The sequence below is a fragment of the Leptonychotes weddellii genome, chromosome 9 (genome assembly GCF_054177405.1).
Source record: "Leptonychotes weddellii isolate Sample4059 chromosome 9, ASM5417740v2, whole genome shotgun sequence".
Classification (NCBI taxonomy): domain Eukaryota; kingdom Metazoa; phylum Chordata; class Mammalia; order Carnivora; family Phocidae; genus Leptonychotes; species Leptonychotes weddellii.
In genome coordinates, this window is record NC_138377.1 from 34,515,753 (window position 1) to 34,536,395 (window position 20,643).

The 20,643-nt window shown below is 36.4% G+C and overlaps 1 protein-coding gene and 1 long non-coding RNA gene across 2 annotated transcripts in view; one reads left to right on the top strand and one right to left on the bottom strand.

Moving 5' to 3' along the window:
• LOC115942736 (uncharacterized) overlaps positions 1-6,141 on the top strand; it is a 31,143-nt gene extending 25,002 nt beyond the window's left edge. Inside the window, exon 2 of the long non-coding RNA XR_014148436.1 lies at positions 246-6,141. This is a non-coding gene — a long non-coding RNA (uncharacterized LOC115942736). The remainder of the gene's footprint in view (positions 1-245) is intronic.
• Positions 1-19,987, bottom strand: part of HIF1A (hypoxia inducible factor 1 subunit alpha) — a 39,364-nt gene extending 19,377 nt beyond the window's left edge. Inside the window, exons 1-4 of the mRNA XM_006738543.3 lie at positions 19,637-19,987; positions 2,118-2,308; positions 1,595-1,740; positions 1,427-1,511 (exon numbers count right to left, since the gene is read on the bottom strand). Of these exons, the coding sequence (XP_006738606.1) occupies positions 1,427-1,511; positions 1,595-1,740; positions 2,118-2,308; positions 19,637-19,671 (457 nt within the window). The 5' untranslated portion in view covers positions 19,672-19,987. The remainder of the gene's footprint in view (positions 1-1,426; positions 1,512-1,594; positions 1,741-2,117; positions 2,309-19,636) is intronic.
• Between the last annotated feature and the right edge of the window lie 656 nt (positions 19,988-20,643).

Sequence of the window (20,643 nt, forward strand, 5' to 3'; positions counted from 1 at the left end):
ATTATATAGAATATATTTGATTTAGAATAATGCATTAACATGATTACCAAATCAAAACAAAATTTCCTAATATCCATCCATTCATAGTCTAGCCCTAGGGAAGCACTGAACAGCCAGTACAAACCTCAGTCTAAACACTAGAAGTCCTATATTAAACTAATTGACAGCCTGCTTAGGTCCCTGTGTGAAGTGTATTTACTCTTCCTTTATACAAAATTCTAAAAATTATACATTTGCTTTCCAAGTTCACAGCAAACACAAAGTATGAAATGAACAAACAGAAGAGGGCTCCTACTGGCAAGGTTAAAAGTGGTCACAGAATGTAGTGAGAGTTGGTGAACATGAAAGATCTCCAGAGTACGAATGAGCGTAGACTCGAGCCCATCTACCTGAGCTTAACCTACACTCTGCCATTTATGAACCAAGTAATCTTGGGTAAGTTACTTAATAACTCTGTGCCTCAGTTTCCTCAGTAAAACAGAAATAGTAACTTCACAGGATGTTACAAGGAAAAAAGAAAGCACATAATATGCAGAGAACAGTGTTCTGGCACATAGTAATCTCTCAATAGAGGTTAACTATTATCATAAATGAAATGAGATGAAAAAGAAAACCATAAAAATATTCAAAAAGTGCTATGAACTTGAGTTTAATACAGAAGCAAACAAACATACACTTAAATTGGAGAGCTACAGAGAATAATGACAAATTTTCATTGTGGTAACTTTATGAATTATCAGTATACTTTAAGATGGCACAGGTGTGAAGAGACTTTCTTTAGCAATTAAGTTTTTGTAATTCAAGAGGTATTTTCCAAAAATCTTAGAGACTTATTTTTAACAATTCATTCCTAAGAGTTAAGAGGTCTTAGCAGATCTTTTTTATTGTTGCTAATGTGGGGGCATCCATAGTATAATACTTGGTAATTTTACTACATAGTCTCAAATAATTGTGAACATTCTGAGGTCAAATAAGCAGCTATTAGGCTCTTAAAAATCTGGTGAACTTTCTCTTTTCTTTATCTTGGTACTTTAGAAAGCTTGAACACACACTGGTACCTTAAGTGTAATCACTATCTAAAATCTTATTATTTGATTATGACTTCCCCTGGCCTTAAAGTTGTATGTTATAAATTGACTTCTTTGAAGGTCCTGATTTTTATTTACTTTTCCATTTTATGTGGTATTATATCTATATAATTATTCATGGAATTAGGTGGGCTTTAAAAAATTTTTTAGGTATTTTCATGGAATTTCTAAAAAATAGAATAACGTAGATTTTAAAAAGAACAGAGCAAAATTTTATTAAACATGAAATGATGTTTTGAGCCTTAGGTTAATACAACAGCAAAACTTAAATATTAGTACCAGTATCTTATTATGTAAAATCTGTCACATTAAATCAAACAATAGACTTTTCTTCTTACCATTTCTGTGTGTAAGCATTTCTCTCATTTCCTCATGGTCACATGGATGAGTAAAATCAAACACACTGTGTCCAGTTAGTTCAAACTGTAAACACATTAAAAAAATTAGATCTATATCATAAAATCATAAAAACATACAGAAGGGCTCTTAATATGTGGGTATTTTACCTGAGTCAATCCCATGTATTTATTCACATTATCAGAAATGTAAATCATGTCACCATCATCTGTGAGAACCATAACAAAACCATCTAGGGCTTTCAAATAAAAGCAATTCATCTGTGCCTTCATTTCATCTTCAATATCCAAATCACCTAAAAAAGGCACAAGAAAAGAAGAATAATTAACTTAAAAGTTATACTTAAATGATAATATTTAGATATTTTTATAAATATCTGATACTTTATTTGAAAATTACAATTAGATTTGCCAGCTGTTTTAATGATTATTTAAAGTAGCACAGCAAGCAAACCACTGAAAAGAGAAAGAAAGGTCATGTTATTAAAAGGAAGACAAGTAGGAAGTTGGGGCAAGAGAAGAGGGGGGAAAGGCCAATATCTTAAAAATTCCTTATTGAAGTTTTAAAAGCAGGTAATAAAAATCACATTAAAGAAGGACTGAGTATGACCATCTTCTAATTACTTCTAATTTCTAATTTTTAGGCCTATTACACTTTTGTAAAACAACTCACCAGCATCCAGAAGTTTCCTTACACGCAAATAGCTGATGGTAAGCCTCATAACAGAAGCCTTATCAAGATGCGAGCTCACATTATGGGGAAGTGGCAACTGATGAGCAAGCTCATAAAAAACTTCGGACTCTTTACTTCTCCGAGATCTAGCTGCATCTCTAGACTTTTCTTTTCTACGTTCAGAACTTATCCTATTTAACAAAAGAGGAGGAGGAAGAGAGAAAAAGAGAAAATTTATATGTTAGTTTGCCTTTGCTTGGATAACACTATATATTTTTCTGCTTTTCATGGAATAATTTAAAGATGCCATGTAAATCAAATTATACAGAGATTTGTCTATTACATGAATGTATAAGTAAGAATGTAAAATACAGCTACAAAAATTTTTGGATTACTGAAGACATAAGGAACTCTCACAAGAAGTCCAAGATGAAGCTTTAAACCTTTCTGAAACAGGTATTTCCTCCCTGGAATATCAAATTGGTGAGGATGTTTTTGTTTTAACCAAAATCTTAAAAGTAGCCCGCATATCTAAGGCTATACCCTCACAGCCATTCAGAAGTAGTCTCAACATAAAAAAAAAAAAAATCACCATTAAGTCTAGAGAAACTAAAGCTGTACATATTAACTTGAAAACAGGAAGTTGTTAAGCAGGCAGACTACAGACTGCAACTAAAACTGATTTTTGACTCAAGTTTCTTTTGACTCCAATATTTTCCCATCCTCTACCCTACCACATGAGCAATACTGACTGTAAGTTATAGATACTTATATTAGCCGCTCTAATAAGTTACCATTTTCAGGTTGCTTCTTCCCTTAGCACCCCTTAATCTATTACTGGCACAACAGGTACCAAATAAAGGCAGGAGTAATAGAAGAAGAAAAGATGTGGCACAACAGTAAGAATTGAAAGAAACAGGTTAATAAAGATTAATAAAGGTGTCAAAACAATGACATATCTTTAGGGAACTCTCCCAAGAATAAAGTCAGTCAGAAAGATTTTCCTAAGTCACACCAAACAGAGACATTTTCCTCTGCTTAACTGTAGCAACATCTATTCCTCCTGACCCAGCTGGAGGTAAACGAGGCTAAACCTGGTTCTGTCCTTATCTTCCTCTTTAATAGCTATTTTTTATTAAAACCTACTATGTGTCAAATGCTACCCTGTACCAGGTAACTAGTTTTCTCATAAATTGCAAATAGGTTAAATATTATCCCTTTTTACAGAGGAGGTTATATAGTGTTAAAAACAGCCATTATGTAGCGGACGGGATTTGAACACAGTTGTTTTTTTTACTCCTAAGTCTTTGCTCTTCCACAGTTGTTTTAAGGAAGAATGCTGTTTCTACCTCAAATACTCGGCTGCTGTCCTATGACCCTCAACCTAATTCTGTTAAGTCAATTATTTATTAAATGTTGAAAAAATGCATTACCATTTATTGAGCACTTAGCAAGCAGTATGGTAAGGACTTTGCCAGCATTATTTCACTTAATCCTCCTTATATCCTATGAATAAAGCATAATTATATCTACCTCACATCTCTCCTCCCTTCAAATCACCTGCAAAACTGCAAGGTTCAATCATAGAAGCAATATCCTCAAAAACAACAACAACAAGTAAAGAAAACCAGGCAGGGTTCTCAGCACATGCTCCTACTATGTTGTATAACAAGTGAATAACAGTTGTATTATATACTAATGATAATGTAGTTTTAGCACTTAAGTTTGCGTGCTTTATCTGACTTTTATAACTTAATAAGGAATGTGAATATTTTGTTTTAGTAACTGAACTTTGATACAAATTATTCAATTTAAGCACCTAGATCAATTTAACTTTAGTATCTTGAGATTTAAGGTGAACTATTAAAATTACTACTTATAACTAGTGATCTATGTAAATCAGGATTTTCTTAATTTTGTATTTTTAAAAACCCATGAAAATAAATTAGACTGAGACTATCATGAAAATGCAACAATGTCAACAGTCTGCAACTTCATTTTTTATCTGCTTAGAACTGCCTCATTGTTCTCATTAACTTTAAGTGAATGTTTTAAATTTGAACTTAGAAACAAATGTACAATAATAAAAGTTTTCAAAATCTATTTTATACATATACCAGAGTTCCCAAGTATGGGGGTAGAGATCCAGTCTGTCCCTCCGCCACCACTGGCTCTAGCACGTAACTTTCCTCACTTCTTTCCCCTCTGAATTGGCAGGTGAGAGGAAGGGATGGTAGTGGGAATCAGATTCCTATCTAGTTCAAGTAAAACCACCAAAAAAAGTGTGATGACCAATGATCTCATGATAAACCTGAATATAAGTTTAAATGTCACAATTAGTCCAGGTGATCAGAATTTGATTAATCAGGAACTTTCATCAGACTTACTCACCTTCTTCTCTTAATTACTCAACCAAATTTAAGCGACCAACAAATGACTACCCAAATGAAACACTTGGTAAAAAATTTAAATCCTTTTATTACCTGCTTTATGCTTTTAAAGGGTATCTGATTTAGCTAACCATGGTGATTATCTCCATACCTTTAGAAATACTTGTATTGTCCACCACTTTGAAGATAATAATTGTCAAAGATGTGGCAACTAAATTTATAAGACAAATCCATAAGAAATGTGAGCTTGGATAAAATATTTAAAGCATAATATACTTAAGCAGGGAAGACTAGGAGAAGAAGAATTTGAAGATGAGCCAGAATTCTGGAAGAGAACTGAGCCTCAATAAAATAGGTAATATAGTACTTCCAAGAGTTGACAAACCTAAATTAGATTAGAAAATCAGTGTGTCTTCTATTATATAATCTATCTAGACATAAAGCAATCAGGTGACCTATAAAAAAGATTTAATATAGAAATTTATCTGATGTTCTTCACATATGACTATGGGATCTCTTAAAACATTGCTTAGCTAAAAGCTGTAACTTCCAAAGTTCTTATGAGTTTCAGCATCTGAACTGCCTATCTTCTTGTCTACTCAGAGGAAGGCTCTTTTTATCAGTCATACCCCACAGAATTACAATATTGAACAAGAAATTTCTGGTAGACCACGTCATGTAGGTCCCAGAGAGATGAATCCTGTACTATTTATTTACTTACTATTTAGATTGCACAATACAGTACTGTAAATGTTATTTTCTCTTTAGATTTTCTTAATACCATTTTCTTTTCTCTTTATTGTAAGAATACAGTATATAAAACATATACAAAATATGTGTTATTAGTTACCGGTAAGGCTTCCAGTCAAAAGTAGGCTATTAGTAGTTAAGTTTTTTGGGGAAGGCTATTTGTAGTTACATTTTGGGAGAGATAAAACTTATACATGGATTTTTGACTGTGCAAGGAGTTAGCGCCCCTAACTACCCACACTGTTCAAGGGTCAACTGTATTTATCTTCCTCTAAAATCCTTAAAGCTTCTTGGAGGCGGGAAACTACCTCATTCATCTCTGCATTCTTTTTTTTTTTTTTTTAATTTTTAAAGAGTATTTTATTTATTCATTTGAGAGAAAGAGTTAGCGAGCACTAGTGGGGGAGAAGGGCAGAGGGAGAGAGAGAAGCAGGCTCGAAGCCAGGTCCCCACAATCATGACCTGAGCCGAAGGCAGACGCTTAACTGACTGAGCCACCCAGGCGCCCTTCATCTCTGTATTCTTAGTAGAGATGTGCATAAGTTCTACTTGGCTTTAGTATCTGGCCCTAATCTTCTATTTGACCTTGACTTAAGCCCATGGAAGGCTGACTGCCCCTTCAACATTTTTTTAGGATCCCTGAATTTGTGCTTCATCAGTGCTCCTGTGACACTACAGACTGTGATAATTGAAGAGCATAATAATATCAGTACTATAAACAATGCATACTGTTTAGATTTACTGTGATTACCTGGATATGCACTTTCAAATGTAAGTAAGCATTTAGTAAGCAATTAGTAAGCATACTAGATGTAAGTTAGAAAAAAGCTACTGATTAAAAAAAAAAAAAAATCACCAAGCACTACAACAGTGAATGGCACCAATACTATCACCAAGGAGAGCAGATGATTTTGCCAGAGAAGAGATTTGGAGGCACAGGGAGAAAGCAGAGACCAGAATCCAATTTATTGAAAAGAGGTGAAAGGTTTAAGATTATTTTCCCTTATCACTCTGATCTATACTCTAATGTCTTTTACTGTTCTGTCCTAAGCTAATGTGGACAGGAAAATGCATGAGTTGTAGTTAATGCTGGTAACCAATTAAATCAATACCTTTATAATTACGTCTTCCTAGCCCAGCTGGAAACAGAAGACTTGACTGTTTTCTACAGTCTTTTTCAAGAAAGTGTTGTAATTTTCATCCTAAGACATGGAAGTTTTCATGAGGTTGATTTCTAATCCTATTGGCTTTTTTCCGGGGTGGGGTGGGGGAGTTACCCTCAGACAAATATATTTATTATTTAGAGTATTCTTATGGTTAATAGTATTTGTTGTTATTATTTTCCACCTGGTAATTGCTGCAAAACCGGAACAGTTCAAACAGGTAATGTTTAATAAAAAAATGTGTCCCTACTTAATGGAAAAAAACAGCAAAAATTTGACATTTCAAATAAATATAAATTACATTTTCAGGATAGCTAGCTATTCTTTGTAATTATTTTCTCCAGGAAAATGTCTTCTAAGTTCTAATCAATAAACTTAAAAATGAACCTTTAGGATATTCATGTTAGAGAATGTCATTCATTTATTCAACAAGTATTTCTTAGTCATCTCCAATGAGCCACTGTTCTCAGCATAGGGCAATAAACAAAACAGACCATGTTACTATTCCCATGGAACTTATATTCTAGGACAAATATATCTTTATGTTTCTTGTCTTTATTCGATAGTAGTTACTAGGGTCAACCCCTAACTCACAAAACATTAGCCCTAGGAATAATCGCTCCATAAAATCAAATAACAAAACTTTAAGAGACAAGGCAAAATCTATGAAAATTAATCTGTGCTTATAGAAGATGTTACAACACAGCATTATGTGAAAAGAGGTTATATAACAAAATTTGAGTATGAATCCATTTTTGTGTGTAATACATGTGTACCTATGTAAATCTGTATATAGGTACACATATACATATGGATATGTAACTTATAAGTGCATAAACAATATACAGTTAGCAAAGTTTACAAATATTAATAGCAGTTTCAAGATAGCAGGATCACAGAATATTTTATATTTTAAGAAAAATCCATCAGTGAACTGACACTATTAATGCACCTGCATTTGTCAGAAAAATCCAAAAGTAGTAGTCATCTTACTTTTTAACTTGTTTTACAGAAAGATTAACTAGAAATGAGTTAAATGTTTTCCTCATTTTCGGAATGAAGTAGAAACAATATTTCTTTCCAGAAAGCGGAAAGTAGAGACTGAGTAAGCAGTATAATTCAGTATTTTAAGTTTCTCATTCTAATTATTGGCTTTTGAAAATTTAGCATTTCATAATTAATTTGAAATTCCAAAATCAAGTGAAGTGGTTTCTAAAGAAAAATATTCAGAATATATGTACTTATTTTATTTTTGAAAGCAACTTAAATTTCTTGGTTTAGGTGTTTATTATCTTACTAGCTTGTCAACATCTTGTAAATATCCACAATTGGAATAATAGAAAAAAGATGGATTATTCCCCTTCCAATAACCTCATGAAAATGTTTAAATACTCAGTTTTCTAGTGCTGCAGTAAAATAAGCAAGGAAGAAAGAATCACTGTTTTAAATTCAGGGTACATTCTGAAAATAAAATCTATATCACATCTGAGGTAGCATTAATGTGAAAATGTTCTATTTATACATTAAATAAATTTATTAATTAGCTAACAGATTTACATTTGTTGACAATATTGTGTATTACAATTCTGTCTGTAAAAAGAATATGCTTTTGTTTTTCGATTACTCCTAACTAGTGATTTAAATAAACTCTCTCCTGGTTCAGAATTGGTATTGAGCCTGTCAAAAAAAAATCTTTTATCTCCTAATATATATAAAGTAGTGGATAAATAATACCAAAAATGTGTATGTGAGGCTGTTACTCTAAGATGGAGGTTCTCTAATTTTAGCTTGTATCACAGTCACCTGGAGCGATTCTGCAAACACAGATTACTGGGCCTCACCCAGAGTTTCTGATTTAGGAGGGCTGGATGGGGCCTGAGAAACTCCATGTCTAACAAGTTAGCAGGTAAGTACCAATGATGCCGGGCCGGAGAACACTTTGAGCCCCTCTACTCTATGAAAATACTTCATGTGTCTTTCAAAAATACCCAGAGGTGTAAAAGATTGTTCAACACCTAAAACTGGTTAAATACTTTCTCTCAAAAAATCTGCCCAAATGCTTTACATACCATATCCAACCTCTTAGACATTACCAATGCCACATACTTAGGAACTCAAAAACTACAAAATACACTAAGGACTTTGACTAGATTAGTCATGGGTTGACCTGTGGTATACATCACAATCACCAGTGGAACTTTTTTCCTAGATATCTGTGCCTAAATCCCAACCCTGGAAACTCAAATTGCAGACTTGGCATGTCTCTTTAAAAAACAACCTCCCCCCCCAAAAAATAAATAAATAAAATAAAATAATAAAAAACAATCTCCCAGATGATTCTGATTAGCACTCTAAGCTATTCAAGGTTTGTGCTTCACCTATGGGTGCTTGTAAACTTTACAAATTCCTACACTTGACCTTAGCCAAAAGGCCGAGAAATCCTAAGTTTACAAATTCCTGAGTCTCATCCCAAAATTACCAAATCAGAATCTCTGGGCGTGGGTACCTGGAAATCCTTATATTAACTAAACACCCAGGTGATTCTTAAGCCACAAAAGTTTGAGATCTCTTATAACAGAGATTATACAAGTTAGCCAGCAAATTCTGAAAAATAAGAAAAATTTATTTTTAGCTGCAACTACATACACATACTATGACAACTATGTTTGTCAGGCAGAATCCCGCACTGAGTGGGTTGGGTGATACTGCATAGAACTGCTGGGAATAAGAAGCTAGAGGTACAACTCAATGACAAGCAAGTAATAAAGTCTGTGCTTAATAAAACAGAAAAGCATAATTAGGATTCAAACATGACCAAATGAAAAATGTAGTAACTGTAGAATGATTTTTTCAAGTCTTGGAAACAATTTTTAAAAATCACCTTTAAATCTCTTTATGAATGCTACAAACATAAAAGGGGTTGAGAATAACTGTCCACGAATAACAGCTGTGTGTTAGTGGCTTTACCCATATCACCTATTCTATCACTCTTCTCCCTTTGCCCTCTCAGCTTGCAAATGCTTTTGTTTTCCTTATTATATGCTTTTCGATAGTAATAGAACTGAAACTGGAACTTAAAGGTCAGTGACACTACATGAGTGTGTGGATGTGTGTATTCAGAAGGACATGTCCTTAGTTATTTGCTTAAATACAACAGAAGATATGTAAGTTATAGTAAGTAGTTATACAACAGAAAAAATTCACATGTATTAGAATAAAGGTATACACACAGAAATCACATGCTGAAGATTTTCCCTATTTAGTTCTAAACCCTGACCATAATGAAGATTCTGGAAACAATGACAAATGAGAAGTTCTCCTAAGCAAATGTCTTGGTACTTCACCTACACTAATCCATCCTATCCAGTGTTAGCCAATAAATTCTCCCAACTAACCCTCTGATCCCTATTTCCTTGTATATAAAAAGGGAATGAGTAACACTATTAATTAGTGGCAAGAGAATGAAGCCCCCATATTTAATACAGCCTATGCCTTTCCCCAAATCAGATGCTCAATAATAATATTTAAATCAAAAGATTAAAGAAATTTGGGGATGTTTTTATTTAGGAATAGAAATAACTACCTTCATGTATTTGAAAAGGATGTCGTATGGAAGGCAAATTAGGTGATTTATTCAACTGCAGAGAGTAATACATGAGAGTTAAAAGATGGCAAGGGTTTTGCTCAGTAGAGTTAAAGCAGTGTTGAAGGTAAACTTAAAGAATTTTTAAACTGTGTTCTCATTCTGATGGCAATGTAAGAAAAAAAAAAGCATCTTCTGGATCATCTAAATGATCTCTACATAGGTCTATATTCTTGCTACAAGCCTTCTGTGTTTGAGGTTACATTTGTTTATGATCAAATTAGTACCAAATTATCACTAAAAGGAACAGTTACATTTTTTTAATGTGCACAATCAAAATGACGTTAGTGGGCATATCTTAAAGGTTCACAGGGATTACTTTGCTCCAAAAGAGATCTAAACATTAGTGAGTGTTAAGAAATATGAGAACAAAAAACTTTCTAACATATCAAGCTGCCAAAAATGAATAGACTATTTTGTGAGAGTGCTTCTGTGTGTGTCTAAGAAAATTCTCAAAGCAGACTGACTAACTTAGAAAACACAATTTAGAAGATGCTACCGTGGTAACTGATATTAATAACAAAACTTAAATCCTAAAGTCTGTATTGTTCAAGAATCTCAAACTTGAAATTACTAAAAAAAATGAAAGATGTAATACATAATGAATGTTATCAATTAACACCAAAAACTACTCAACTGTAGCCTAAGTCATCACAATTCAATGCTCTGCTTGACAAATTAGATGCACAAATATCTGCTGAATAAATGAATATATAATAATCTGTTACAGACCATAGTGGTTAGGTGCTAGAGTAATGGTCTTGGGTTGAAACCAAATTTCTGAACCATTGAAATAAATCAACTTGTTCACGTTACCCAAGAAAAATACCCCTTCCTCCTTTCACGGTGAAGGCTTTGCTTACTGGTTTGACATATAACCCATTTAAATATTTTAGCTATGTTATCTGCAAAGGCAAGGAAATTCCAACTCTCCTCTGCAAACAGGTTAAAAGACATTTAATGAATTCCTGACACCAAAAGAGCATGGAAAAGTAGGCTTTCTTAATTTGCCATCTCCAACAACCAAATAAAGAGCCTTCAGAATTTTTCTCCTTTACCATTATCACTATGGAAAATGATATTTTAAAATAGCATGTCTATAAGGGGCGCCTGGGTGGCTCAGTCGTGAAGCGTCTGCCTTCGGCTCAGGTCATGATTCCAGGGTCCTGGGATCGAGTCCCGCATTGGGCTCCCTGCTCCTTGGGAGCCTGCTTCTCCCTCTCCCACTCCCCCTGCTTGTGTTCCCCTCTCTCGCTGTGTCTTTCTCTGTCAAATAAAAAAAAAAAAAATAGCATGTCTATACAAAAAAAAACCAAGTATCTTCATTTAATCTGCAAAGGCCAGACATTCATCGAAAAAAAAAAACCAATGTAGAGGAAAAGCATCACTAATATTCTACCACTATTATATAGGGTCACTGATGGTGTGGCCCAAAGGACATCATCCTTTGTCAGATTGTCCCAAAGAAGGCTAGAGTGATTCTCAATAATATGAAACTTCAAGACAGTGAAACTCTTCTGAAAAACCTTATTATTATAAAAACGAATCTAATGATAGTTTCTAGTTTAAGTCCTTACTTTGTGCCAAGAACTATTCTGAGTGTTTCATATGGGTTAATATCTCTTTTATCCTCACAACAATCCTGTAAGGTAAATATTCTTATCATCCTAATTTATAGATGAGGAAACTGAGACCTAGAGAGGTAAAGCAACTTGTACAAGATCACATAGCTAGTAAGTGGCAAAGCAAGCAGCCAACCTTTAGAGCCTAAATTCTTAGCCATTATTCACTACTATGCCTTTCTTAAGGAAAGGAAATGAAATGAAAACGCTGAATCCATAAAAGAGACTCTAAGCTTTCTAAAAGGCACTGCAAGAATAGCTGCGGAACAGTTATGATTGGTAAAAAAACTGCAGTATATGAATTTAGATGATTTTCAACAAAAACCTATAGCTCATTCATTACAATACCAGCAATGATCAAGAGTCCTAGATAAGGAGATAATTAATAATCTACATCAAGACAATCAAATACTTTACAATAAGACATCTGACTCATGTAATCAGGAAACCCCACTGACATAGTTAAAAATGAATAGTCCAAGCAAGGCAAATTGGCATTCATCCAGGAGACTGATATATGGATACTAGAAAGGAGAGGGAGTTTCTTTTCATTTTTTTAATACAAACTGTATGAATGCAGGCATGGGAATGTTACATGCCATCTTTCATACCATACACATACCCTGTCAGTGGCAGAATGAGGCCAACATACAAGTAGAACAAAAGCATATAAACCAAGTCATATTCAAGAGAAAGTCAGGAATTACACTATGAGAACACCACTTAAGACTCTGGATTTAACTGTTCTTCCAACCAAAACTAGATTGTGTAAGCCAGTAACTGCCTTTCCCCCTTAAACTAGCTTGAGTTGTGTTTCGTCACTGCAATAAAAAATCCCAATACATTTACAAACTCCAAGTATTTCATATTAGAAACTTTAAGGATGACCAAGTACAAGAAAGTGGCACTCTCCAACACTGCTGGAGAGTATAAACTGGTCCAAACTTTCTGGAAGTTTAGAGCAGACTTAAGAAACATCTGCTAAAGATAAAACAAGGTAAAGATACTTTCCATACATTTATCTAGCTTATTTTCAGAGCCATACACATATGCCTCTTTCAGTAAACTTTTTTTACTCAGTGCTCTAAATATATAAAATTGGCAGGCACTAACTTTTCACATACCTTAAAATAGGGCACTGGTTACTTTCAAGGCCAAGTACATGTGACATAGCTGTATTTATTAACAAAATATTTTTCTAGCTTGGTTCTAATAGACACTAAATATTTCTGAAATTATAAAAAAAATAAAGTTCAAGATTCAAGAAAGTTCTAAAGTAGCACAAGGCATTTCCAAGCGTAAGAAAAATTCCTATGAAAAAGAGGACCTAGAAGAGGAAAATAATGACTTCCATAAAACCTTTTAAAAACCTTAAAATCTTTCTTTGCTTTTCTCTTTGTTCATTCATTTTTTGTTTCATTTGTTCATTCAAATACTTATTAAGAACTCATTGTGTGTGAGCATTCTCTTTCACACTGTAAGTTTCAAATTCAGTCTATTTGTGATCTTGCCCATTGAAATATGTTTCAATTTTTTAACTGAAAAAAGGGGAGGGGATCACTTTAGAGAAATCTAGTTAGCATCTTAATTTGTAAGATCTATAAGAACAGAAATACATCCCAACTCCTAAAGACTTAAAACTTTCTGCCTTTAAACCTTATGTTTATTTTTGGGCACCTGGGTGGCTCAGTTGGTTAAGCGACTGCCTTCGGCTCAGGTCATGATCCTGGAGACCCAGGATCGAGTCCCACATCGGGCTCCCTGCTCAGCAGGGAGTCTGCTTCTCCCTCTGACCCTCCCCCCTCTCGTGCTCTCTCTCTCTCTCAAGTAAATAAATAAAGACTTTAAAAAAAAAAAAAACCTTATGTTTATTTTTTTACCATACTATTTTTCAAGTGAAAAAACAGATTCTCACTATTAGGAAAAAAGAAGCATCACAGGGAATGGTCACTAATGAGTGAAAATTGCAATACTAAGTAGCAGACACTTAATTTCCCTAAATATATTGTGACTTTCAAAACAAGTAGGTGAAGAATCACAGTTAAATTATGTTCCATCACTAGAATTTTGTCCCATTTACAAGACAAGAAATTTTGAAAATCACACTTTGAAATCATCTCTATGTTTAATATTATAACCAAATGAAATTTCAAAATGAAGAAACACTCATAAATGACAGTTGAGGTCACAGAACAACTAAAAGGTAACATGTTGGAGACCATTTTCTTATGAAAATAAGTCATTTCCATTATTTTTTAAAATCTTTTAAAATAAGTTACCAAGTAAGTGGGACTTTATCAACAACAAAACAGTTATAGACCATTTTAATTAAGGATTTTTCTGAAAACATACTGGCAAATCAAATCTTTCTAAGTCCCTAGAAAAACTTAATTCTCATTTTAGAGGAGCTTAACTTCACTTCTGATAAAGCTTCCCCGGCAACTGTTCTCTGTTGTTAACTTTAAGTTGGTTATTACACACAAACAAACCCTTAAAAACACAACCTCCTCAACATGTCCATTATCATAAAAACAGAAAATAACAAATGTTGGGGAGGATATGGAGTAATAGGAACCCCTGCGCACTATTGGTGGAAATGTAAAATGGTGCAGCCACTATGTAAAACAGTATGGCAGTTCCTCAAAAAAAAAATCAAAAATAGAATTACCATATGATCCAGCAACATACTTCTGGGGATATATCCAAAAGAACTGAAAACAAGATCTTAAAGAGATATTTGCATACCCATGTTCATAGCAGCAGTATTCAAAATAGCCAACAGGTGGAAGCAACCTAAGTGTCCACAGAAAGATGAATGAACAAAATGTGGTATTTATTAGCCTTTTTTAAAAAGAAGGAAATTTTCACACATGCCTACAACACGGGTGAATCTTGAGGACATTATGCTAAGTGAAATAAACCAGTCACAAAAAGACAAAAACTGCATGATTCCATGTATATAAGGTATTTAGCAGTCAAATTCAGAAACAGAGAGTAGAATGATGGTTGTCAGGAACTAGGAGGGGGAAACTGGGAGACTTGTTTAATGGTTATAGTTTCATTTTTACAAGGTAAAAAAAATTCTGGTTACACAATGTGAATATACTTAACACTCTTGAACTGTACACCTAGAAATGTTTAAGATGGGAATTTTTACATTAGATGGGTTTTTGTTTTTAACCACAATTTAAAAAAAACCCCTCACAATCACTTCAAAAGCTATGGAAAAGCAAGTCATGAGGAAATCACTTAAATTTTCTTCTTATAAAATTTAGATTTTATGTTTTACATTTTTCTGAAAGGGTCATGTCTGGCAAATAATATGGGTTTGATAGTTTTTATTGCAAAAAACATGAATTTTATTTCTTTTTAAAAATTTTATTTATTTATTTATTTGAGAGAGAGAATGAGATAGAGAGAGCATGAGAGGGCGGAGGGTCAGAGGGAGAAGCAGACTCCCTGCTGAGCAGGGGAACCCGATGCGGACTGGATCCTGGGACTCCAGGATCATGACCTGAGCTGAAGGCAGTCGCTTAACCAACTGAGCTACCCAGGTGCCCCAAAACATGAATTTTAATATAAAACTCACTACACATACAAAATAGTTAATTCTCTTTTTTTTAAAGATTTTATTTCTTCTAGAGAGAGAGAGTGAGTACAGGGGGAGGGGCGGAGGGAGAGGGAGAGAATCTCAAGCAAACTCCCCACCCGTGGAGAGGTGATGGGCTGGATCTCAGGACCCTGAGTTCATGACCTGAGCAGAAATCAAGAGTCAGATGCTTAACCAACTGAGCCACCCAGGCACCCCCCAAATAGTTAATTCTTGATGCTCCAAGAAATAGAGAGGAATAAAATTATTTTTAAAATTCCAAGATCTAGTTATTTCAAAAATTCTTGCCAAACTTTTACCAAAAATACTGAGCAACATGACTGACTTATCTTAGCTTCAGAATTTTTTACAAGCTCTGTAGTTAAGCAGAAAACATACATAACACATACACTACAAGTAGCAGAAGGCTGGCTAAAATCCACCAGCTGGATAATTAGTTCCATCATTAAAAAAAAAGAATGTTCTTATGAATTAAAATTAATTTCTTAATAGAAAACGAATCCAACAACACATTTATATTATTTTCTCCTACTTTAGAAACCCTTATGTTAACAATCTTAGAAACAAGTAAGTAACAATCTTAGTAAGAAAATCGCATTTCGGAAATAATTAAATTAAATATTAAATTTTATTTTATATTATATATATGCATATATATTATAATAAGATAAATTATATTTTAAGAGGACAAATCTATGAACAAACAGTAATCTAACCAAATCTTTAACATCCACATATGGTAACAGTTTTTTTCACCACCAAACATAATCAACTGTTATGTGTTCTTCAGAAAACATCAGTAGAGACTAATCTCTCTCAGCCTCTTACACACTATTCTTAACATACAATAATAGAATATAACCACTATGTCTTAACTTTGAACCCACACAAAGATAATGGAAATCACCAGGTAGAAAGATTGGACATTCCCCAAACTGCACAAAATGCTTTGTAGTGGACCACAGGAATGAACTACCACAGTACAAGTAAAAGAATGCACGGAACATAGATTTCATACAAATCAAGCCTCAAAAATCAGACTAACATACAGTGTGAAGCCTTGCCTTGAGGCAGAAGCCAATAGTCTTAACTGGAAAAATTCAAAAGCAAGGTTTTTCTATCATGCAGGTTCACATACTTTACTGGGAGTATTTTATTAACTCGTCATGTTTAGCAAAGGTAAGTATTTATAAAATTGTCTACTCTAAATTGTGGTGTCAAGACAAAAAATGTTTTAAGTTACCGCCACTCCTAAGACTGCAGTGCGTTGCACATACCTTGCTGAAATGAACTTTAAGAGTAGTGTACGTCTTTATGACTCTAGTCTCTGAAATCCAGAGTAAATTCAAGTTTCAAGCGGCCTATTTGGGGAGGAAACAGGGGCGTAAGAAATTGTGAAGAAGGGGGCCTAGAGTAGACAGAGAACAGATGCTCAAGAAGAATTGATGCTAGATGCCAACATAACCCAGGGATGTACTGTTTTAGCTGGAAAAGAACCGCCCCCCCTTAAATCTGAATCCAATGTTAGTCTTTTCATTTTTAGGAGATTTAGAAAAGATGCATGAAGGTGGGGAGAAGAACTAACACAAGAAATATTTGGAAATACCTGCAAAAAAAGGGTTTTTAAGTGCTATGGAAGTTCAAACTAGAACTTGAATAGGTAACGACTATTTTCAATTACAGTGTTACCAAGATTCCTAAACCAGACAGACAGTGAACATTACCTCATTTAATCCTCACAATAACCTCTGAGGTGGTTGCTATTATTATCATCATTTCAAAAGGAAGAAATAGGCTCAGAAGCATTCAGTAACTTGCCCAAGCTCACAAAGCTAACAAGTGAAAAAACTGGACTGTTAGTTTTAACTAAGAGGTGTCTGGGTCCAGATCCTATGCTACCAGGCATGTTCTTCTTCAAAAAAGAAGAAAATCAAAGTAAAATTATAACAAGAAAAAAGCTTACTAATAAATGAGAGAGCTTCTTGACTTTTAATGACCAAAAGTTAAAGAAGTTAAGAAATGTCCATTCTCAGAAATTTTACTTTAATGATCCAATAACTGGTTTTGGATACTGAAGGAGTCTGGCCTGAAACCTGAAAGAGAACCATGAACCTCTTAACCTTCCCTTGAAATCTAAAAATCGATATTAATGTGCTATTAAGTCCAGCCCCTACCTACTGCTAAGGAATCAACATGAAATTCCCTGTTAAACCCATTATAACCATACCCATCCTCTGTTCTGATTCCTTCCAATGCTTCAGTTTTTTATTTTCCTAGACCTCCTTTAAAGAAGACAAATTTGTCCCCCCAGCCTGGGCCCTAGAGCACATTTAAAATGGAAAAACTGTAAGGAGAAAATACCTTGCCCTGTAATCTCTCAATTACCTCTTCAAAAAGTTTTAAAATTATTAGTTAGAAAATGATTAAAAAAATCTTTAAAAAATAGCATCTAAAAGTTGTTGTGTAGCCACTTATTAACTTATTTGTAACTTTTCAGTTACAAGAATCTCTATATTAAGAAATATGACTCAATCTGATCCAAGTTTGCTTAATTTTCAAATGAGAATATTTTGAAAATAACAGATGGGACTGAGCAACATCTAAGAACTAGTGTAGAATTGGGAGTGATGCACAGTAACTAATTAATTCATTTATATTAAAGCTGCTTGTGATATCCCAACTGATGAACTGCAAAGGAAAAATGAGTACAATATTGCATATAAAAAGGGATTGGTGCATAACTTGATGCACAATATTAAGTATGATTCAACATATAATAAGGACTGAAAATTGGCACTACACGGAGGTAATCTGCTTTACGTTTATAATCTAGCAGCCTCATCATTTCATCAAAAGCACTGTAATCACTTCTGCAAAATTAATTGCAATTAATTCCTGTTAACTCTTGGAATTAAAAGTCTAGACCTGTTTACTCACTTTTTGAATTTTATAAGAGCTTTCTCTGGTGTACACAAACTGAGAATTTATCATTCCACTAAATAAGGATCAAAATGGTATCTACAAAACAGCAACAACACAAGTTTATCTTCTGCTGATACTGATTAGGGAAGTTAATCTCTTCCAGAAGAGTGAAAGGACTTTAAGGAGTAAAGCCAGTCTACTAACCACAACTATTATAAATCTCCAATTCCTTAAAATGATTTCCACAAAGGTTAAAATACCAGAAGTGTACCAAATTGTGCGTGTGTGTGTGTGTGTGTGTGTGTGTGTGGAATCACTCTTAATCCCACTGGTTCCACTTACAATTCTTAATCCCATAATGTACTACCTAGACTCAAACTTTAAAGTGTTTTAAAAATTTGCATTAAGTTCTAACAAAATGATTATTTACGTCGGATATATCTAGAAGGTTTTCCTTTAATATACTTCACTTTCATGAAAATAAGTGTTCTAAAAACGTTGATGCTACATTTCATTTGCTGCGATCATGTTTTTTTCAATTTCATTAATACTGTTCGCCTAAATTCAGCCAACCGCTACATTTTCAGTAAGATACTTTTAAGAATGAATGAGGCACATATTAATTTATAACGTCTGGGCTCTCTTGACAGCTGATACAAACACAAGTATCCAATTCTGATGCTCTCTTTAAAATGTTACGATTTCTCCAAATTCCCGTTACTCTCTCAGTCTAGACAAGTTTTTCAAGGCAATTAAAACAAAACAAAACAAAACCTGCACGTGCAAACTAAAGTTAGCATCTTCAGGCCACCGCGACAAATCCCTAATGCACAAAGGCAAAGACCCCCGCCGCGGCTAGACAACCGAACGGCCAGATCGCATCCGACCACACGAGCCCCTCGGTCGGAAACCCAGGGCCCCGAGCCCACTGGGAAGCCAGGACCAGTGTGCAGGGTCCGCCCCGGGGCCGAGTATTCAATGGAACCGGAGAGAATGGGGGCGGGAAGGAGCGGAAGCTCGGGTGCATACGGCGGCGACTGAGCTGCGGCTCGTTCCTCTTGCCGGGGTTTTCGGGCTAGGGGAAGTCCACCCGGATGGGGGTAGAAAGCAAGCCGGGTTTTCAAGGCGGGCAGGAGGGTGGTGCGAGGCCCAGGCGGCAGGGAGGGAGGGCTAACAGGGCTCAGCCCCCGGCCCCTGAAAGCACTTTCGATGCGTCTCCCACCCCCCACGACAAGATGGCGACGTGGGCAGCGGGGGAGCACGGCCGGCGAGGCTGGGGGAGAGGGGAGGGGAGAAGAGGCAGAAACAAAAAGGCGCCCCCCCCCCACCCCGGAACGCTGAGGCCGGCCCGCCAGCCCGTGGTGGCGGGCGGGCGGGGGCACCGGCGGAGAACGCGGCCGGCGGAGGAAATGGGCTTACTTTTTCTTGTCGTTCGCGCCGCCGGCGCCCTCCATGGCGAATCGGTTTCCGCGAAGCCTTTATGGCCGGCCGCCCCCAGGCTCGTTCCGGCCTAAGCGTTGGCTCCCTCCACACGCGAGGAGAGAAGGGGAGGCACGTCCAGAGGTGGGAGGTGCAAGGCGGGAAACCCCTCGTAAAACACAAGCAGGAGGAGCAGGCGGCAATCGCAAGGGTCCAGGTCCAGCTCCGAAGAGCCTCCCCTTGGGCTGCTTGTCAAGGCCCGGCCCGACGCACTGGCCGAAGCAGCGACGAGGCCGATCCTCGCGTCCCCTCAGACCAGGCGGCTCTGTGCACTGAGGAGCTGAGGCAGCGGCAGGGGGCGGGCAAGGGCGGAGGCGCGCTCGGCGGCGCGCAGGGGATGGAGGGAGGAGAGTGTCGGGGGCGCGCCCGCCCGCGGAGCCCAGCTCGCGCTCACGCAAGCCCGCCTCACCTGAGGGGAGGCGGGTTCCCTGAGAGCCAATGGCGAGCGACGCAGGCGGCCAGTCCCACCCCAGCCCACGTCTGTCTCAGCCAATCAGGAGGCGGTCAGCTGAGGCACAGCTGGGACGCGCTACCGCGCTCACGTGCTCGTCTGTGTGCAGCTGCGGAGGAAAGAGAAAGGAGCTGGGGTGCGGCCAACCTGGGTCTGGGGACGCTCTGCCTTCTCCTAGGGAAAGCAGCGGCTGGCTTTGGGAGGCGCTGCTGAGAAGGGATTTCGGTTTTTGGGTCTCAAGCCTGCATCACATTTCCTCCTCCCGGTGCAGCGAGTCTCCTGCTCTCTTTCTCTTCTATGGCTGTGTTGTGCAGGGTTGCCGCCAGCTCCGCTGAGCTCCAGTTTAACAAAGCGGACTTTTCGCGTCGCGGCAGAAAACCTTTTCGACCCTTTGCTTAGATGTGTTACAGTGGGGTTTTTCTTGCCGGGTTATCCCAACCACGGGCCATGTCACCAACCGCACTCTTTAGCATGAACACAAGGGTACTCTCCTTGT